General features: G+C 28.5%; 1 protein-coding gene across 1 annotated transcript in view; it reads left to right on the plus strand.

The window, feature by feature from the left end:
* The first annotated feature begins 589 nt into the window (after nt 1-589).
* Nucleotides 590-6,208, plus strand: part of LOC117178782 (protein MTO1 homolog, mitochondrial) — a 40,974-nt gene continuing 35,355 nt past the window's right edge. The window contains exons 1-3 of the mRNA XM_033370254.1: nt 590-821; nt 4,856-4,900; nt 5,710-6,000. Coding sequence (XP_033226145.1) covers nt 5,769-6,000 — 232 coding nt within the window. The 5' untranslated portion in view covers nt 590-821; nt 4,856-4,900; nt 5,710-5,768. The remainder of the gene's footprint in view (nt 822-4,855; nt 4,901-5,709; nt 6,001-6,208) is intronic.

Here is a 6,208-nt window from a genome sequence, read left to right on the forward strand (position 1 = left end):
CACATCGTGAATACCACTGTCCGCACTAGACTCATGCGTGGCATGGCCATTGACGCATCAGGTGTCAGTCACCTCCGGATTCGGAGCTTAGCACGTTTTCGTGGTCCAGGAACACGTGTCACGGAACTCTACTTGGAGACTTCATCTCCAGACAAGTGATAAAAAGATATTACAGAATAAACGGGACGTGGCACTCGTTGAAGGGCACGAATTAACCTTAAAAACTCACCTGTCGAGATGCCGAGGCGTCCTACGTGAAGATCCTCTCAGTCCTTTCACTCCTTTCGCAATCGTCGTTTACTCTAGAAGATACACACCGTTTCAAGTCGCGAAACGCACTGCACCGTCGCGACGAGACCGCGATTCCGTACCACTCAGCCGCGCAGACTAGACACACAATTGAGACACAGGCACATGCAGAGCGCACAGGTGTCACACTATTTCGCGGATCAGCTGACTGGGGTGCAGAGCAGTGTAGACTGCTGAGTGTAGCGCCACTAGCGCCGAGAAGGGGAAGTAGATGACTATGCTAGTCAGGTTTAATCTTTTCGTTTGATTTGAATCAATTAAATATTGAAGAAATAATTATGCATGAGATTTAATGCTAATTCATAATATGTTATTAGAGCAGAGGAATGGTTTAAAAGAATTTATTTTTATCCTTTCTCTGTGTGAATAATATTATTGGAGAACATAAAATACGTTATTTGAGTTCTGCTATTGGAGGAATCGCGACTGAGTTACCAGCAGAAAGCTGATTTTAGACAGGTCAATAATAAATGGAATAAACCTTTATTATTCGACTTTTCAAAGTTATAAAGGTTAATCAAGTATTTATTGGTGATTTGTGTGTAAACAGTTTTTTTAAGTTACCTGTGAAGTGAAACTTGGGGTATATCATTAGTTTTTGAAAAACTAACCTCTAATTGGGACACATGTGTGACAAACATAACAAGTGTTATTTTTTTCGTGAATTTTGGATTTTTTATTGATAATTAGGACCGTGGTTATTCAAAAGGACATTTTAACAGTTTTAGTACATCAATTACATGTGTATCAGTATCGAATTCTTATTCAATTCTTAGCATTGAGGTTTGTGACATAACCCTTCATGCAAAGCGAATTCAGAAAATTTATCGTTTGTCCGGGATTTTTTTTTGGAGTTAATATACCCATGCTAACGTGAAGCGACTTGCTCAAACTATACCTACATAAAGTGGAAAAAATTACGACGTAATAGTGGCAAGTGTAGTGATATGAAAATTATACTTTGGTTTTGATTGTAGTATAAGCAGGGTTGCTACAGACCAGGGAATTCTAAACTAATCAGGGAAAGTCATGGGATGTCATCGAAAACCTGACAGAGTCAGGGAATTTTAGATAAACTGAAGTTGAAGATAATTTTAGTCTTTTGTTGAAAATTCCACAAATTTGTTAAAATTTTCGGAAATTGTCTAGTTTGACGGCTCAGAATGTCAAAATGTACGAAATAGTATGTACCTGACTGACGAAATTTGTAGTTCGAGGTGGGTTTTTAAACGTCGAGCTGGAAAAGGGGTTCACCTTTTGTTTTATTCTTATTTTGCTGTTATTAGTCATTTTTAACAATTATGTACGTTTTAGAGCTATCTTAAACAGATCCGTCAAACTAAACAATTACCGCAATTGATTCTTTATGGTTGAAAAATCGTCCTTTTGGATTGAAAATGTATCGATTATTATAGAAATTGCATTTTTTTTATTGAACATTCAACTACTTATTTGAAAGTGGCAGAACTTAGTCAACTCTTTTTTTGTTAATGATTTATAACTTTATTTGAAAAACCTTTTTTTTTCTTCAAAATTCAAATATTTTGTTGGAAATTATTATTTTTAAATTCATTTGTTGAACTAAAAATCCAACTATTCCATTTTTGGTAGAATATCTTCTTGGTGACTAATTCATATTTTTGGCTCAAAATTGATTTCTTTGGTTGTAAATTTTACTATTAAATTTAAAAAACCTTTAAAAAGTCAAATATTTTGTTGAAAATTCATGTATTTTGTAAATAATGAATCCTTATGGGTAAAAAATTAATCTTTTGTGGTACAAAGTCAATTTTTTCTGTTGAAAGTTGATCTTTTTGCTTTCAAATTCATATCTATGGTTGAAAATGAGTGTTTTTTATTAAAATTAAATTTTTTTAACTAAAAATTAAACTAATTTGTTTTTTTTATGGAAAATGTTCTTTCTTGATAGAAATTCAATCTTCTTAGCTGAAAATTCATCTTTTTGGTTGAAAATTTAACTTTTTATTATAATCAATTTTTTTATTGAAAATTGAACTATTAAATTTTTTGTTGAAAATTCATATTTTTCGATGAAAATTCAACCATTTTATTTTTGGTTAAGAATTCATTTTTTTAAGTGTAAAATGTAACTATTTTATTGAAAATTCTTTTTTTGTTATTAAAAATTTATCTTACTAACTAAAATTTTTAGTAGAAAATTCAAATACATTCGTATAAAGTAGCTGTTTTTCTTAGAAAGTTCATCTTTTCGGTTTAAATTTGCGAGTTGTTTTTGAAGATTCGTCATGTTCGATAATAATTTTTTTGCTTACAAATTTAACTTTTTCGTTCAAAATTAGTTTTGTTTTTTATTTAAACAAATTTCTTTAACTAGTTAAATGTAACTCTTCCATTTTTACTTGAATTTTTTTTTCGAGTGAAAATTTATTTATTGTGTCGAAATTTCATATTTTGTGGGTTGAAAATTTGTATTTTTTGTTTTAGTTTAGCAGTTTTTGATTAAAAATTAATATGTCTTTCTGCTGACAATATCAAGTATTACACTTTTGTATTACACTGTATGATTTTATGATTAATATAAATTATTATTATTATTATTCAGCCAACAATAAATCTGGAAATTGGGACTTTGTAGCAATTCTGTATTGTTTTTTTTAACATAAAATTGAAATTTTTTTGGTTGAAATATCAGTTATTACATTTTTCATTGAGAATTCATTTTTTTTTTAGTGAAAATTCAACCTCTCGGTTTAAAGTCGAATTACTCTTTGTTAAGATTTCATTTTCTTTTTAACATTGATCATTTTAGTTGAAAATGTGTCTCATTCTTGAAATTTTAATTGATTCGGTTGGAATTTCTTTTTTTCCTTTTTTTTCTTTCATTTAATATTTAATTTTTTTTTGAAATTTATGATATTTTATTTTTGGTTAAATATGTATCCTTTTTAGTTGAAAATTCAAGCGTTTTTTTGAAAATGCCTCTTTTTGGATAAAAATTGGATTACATTTTGAAAATTCAACAATTGCATGTAAAAAATCATCCTTTTTGGCATGCAAATTCAACTATTTTGGTAGAAAATGCAACTTTTTTGTCAGAAAATATTTTTTTTATATGTATATATATTTTTTTCAATTGGAAATTTGTCTGTTTAAAAATTTACAGTTTATTTGTTTAAAAAGGTTAGAAAATGTTTACACTTCGGAATTTTAAAGTATTCTTAAAACTTTTAATAGTTTACTCTAATGGTTCTAAATTTTGATGTATTTTAATTTGGGTTCCATAAAAAAAAATTCTGAGATAAATGAAAGTAAATATTTTCGTTAAACACTCTTTAACGACTAGAAATGTCTAAATTTCTTAACAATAAATATTAAAAATCATGGAATCGTGAAGCAGAATAAACCATTTAAATTTAAACTAATGATGTATTCCTGAATTTCAAACGCAACTTTATTTTATTTTTTTCAATGTATAATTTTGAAATATTTGAATGAAAAAAAAAATTGTTTACAAAATTTTTGTAACATGAAATTATTACAATTTATTCCTTTCCTATATCACAATAATTGTTTAGCAAAAAAGGATTTTAATTTAAAATTGTACAAATTTTTTAATTGTTTTTTTAGTCACAATGCATTTAGTTTTGATATCTTAAACATAAATTTTATTAGCGTAATTTATTGATACGGTCAATTATAGCAAAATATTTACGCAAATTGGAGCGTAGAACACTTTCCACGTCGTGTTTATAGACATCAGTTCACTTTAGCGTAGTTTTAGAACCAGCCTTCTTTGTATGTTTTGATAGAAAAGGGGAATAAGCTATTTAATAATTCTAATGATACTTAATATTACATAATATTATGTCATTTTAGAATCATGCATTCAAATTTGCATTATTTTTTGTTTAGAAAAATTAATAAAATTAATTTCGCAATTTAAAATTAAACTCGATAACAATTCGTAAATAAAATCTGATTAACTTTCATTCACTTTATCAACATTTAATTTTTTTAATATCAAGTCAGGCAAAATTTCAAGAAAATTCTAGATCATGATGTCAGAATAATTTTTATTTGAATATATCATTTTAGGAAAAATATAAAAAGGCACGTATTTCAGAGTTCGACCACAATTTTATTTTTTTACATTCGCTTGAGGATTATCTACGAATTCTCTGAAAATGAAATTTTTTTTAAATGATGTATTTTACGAACAAGCGTAGGTCTTGCTAGTCTTTGATATCTTACATATTTTATCAGAAAAAATCAAACGTTGAACCTGAATAAAAATTTCCTGATCTATAAAATGCTTTTGAAAACATTTGTATCAATTTTTGAGAATTTGTAGGTAATCTTCGATTTATTGTAAGCAATTGAAAAAAATTGTTGATCAAGTCATTAAATAAGTTTTCCTTTATTTTCGCTAGAGAATAATATATTTAAATACCAAATCATTCTGAAACCCTAAGCATGATCGGTCTGCATGATTTGAAATGGAAATGATTTATTCTTATAATTTATTCTTCAATTGCAATCAATCAATTTTAATTTTTTTTTGCAGGGACGTGAGCCCCGTCTTTCTATCCTTTCTTCTAGAAACTTGAACGTAACTAAAATTTCTAAAAATTTCCTCGTTTTTCTATTTTTTTCTCAATTCAACTGTAATTTCTTTACCCTTTTTTTATTTAAGGAAAATTATTAATTTTCATTGCAATTTTAATTTGTCTTTTCTTGATTATATCCAATGACTTCTCACCCTTCGATAATTTGCTTTAAACACTGTTCTTCCGAGTCAATCTTCTGCAAAAAAATTCCAACGATTTGTCCACTTTGTCAAAAATCAACGACTAGATTTATACTCGAACCTTTCCAAGTTCCATTTCCATTTACAAACGCAACTGAAAATCCAACTAGTATCGTAATAAGACCTTCTTCTGGAGATTTTCTCAACAACTTTAACACAAACAGTGATTTACATATCGGTATAGTAAATTCCGCTAATCAGATTTTCGAATTTGATAAACGCGGATTGACAAAAAACGATTTTACAAAGTGGACTAATTGTTTTGCCCTGAAATTAGTTCCCAGTTCTTGGGAATTACACTGGGACGAAACTCTCGAAACTACTTGTCAAGATCTAAAATGGCAAAGTCATAATTATGATGATAAGTTAATGAATTGTTTCAATTTTGTCATTGAATTTTTTAAACTTTTAAGATACGAAAGTTTGCAATTTTTAACTAAGGAAGACATGTGTGAGGCATTTATTTTACCGAAGCTTCAAGAAGCCTTGCGATATATTTCCTTGTATAGAAAACTGATAAACGTAAATTGTTTTTTGCAAAATTGATCTAAATATTTAGCCGAAAACCGTTATTGTAAATTAAACAAATTCATTCGAATTTTTTTTTTTAGATTTTCTAATCAAGTTTCCATCCGTAATTTTATTTAATTATGTTGAAAATTTGCAATTTATGATGGGATTAAGGAATATAACGAACGTGTCTTTCTCTACTTTTAAACTTTCTACTCTTGGGAAGAAGTTTACTCAATCTTATCGATCTTTACAAACTGTGATAAATAATGATCGCGGGAAGTTCGACGTTATTGTTATTGGTGGAGGTCATGCTGGAACAGAAGCTTGTGCAGCTGCGGCGCGAATGGGAGCAAAAACATTGCTTGTCACGCATAAGAAGAGCACAATTGGTAATTTAAAATGTTAATTTATAAATTTAATAATAATTAAAATAATGAATTAATGATTATTTAATTGATTGCAATTTTTACACTTCCGAACTTTACAGTATTCTTAACATTATTATTACACCATTAAGCCATTTCCCTTTCGGGGTAGGCGTGACTCACTCGGCAGGGGAAAGGAGTAGTGTGTGGATGGGATAGAGATTTTTCAGAT

Source organism: Belonocnema kinseyi, chromosome 8 (genome assembly GCF_010883055.1).
Source record: "Belonocnema kinseyi isolate 2016_QV_RU_SX_M_011 chromosome 8, B_treatae_v1, whole genome shotgun sequence".
NCBI lineage: Eukaryota > Metazoa > Arthropoda > Insecta > Hymenoptera > Cynipidae > Belonocnema > Belonocnema kinseyi.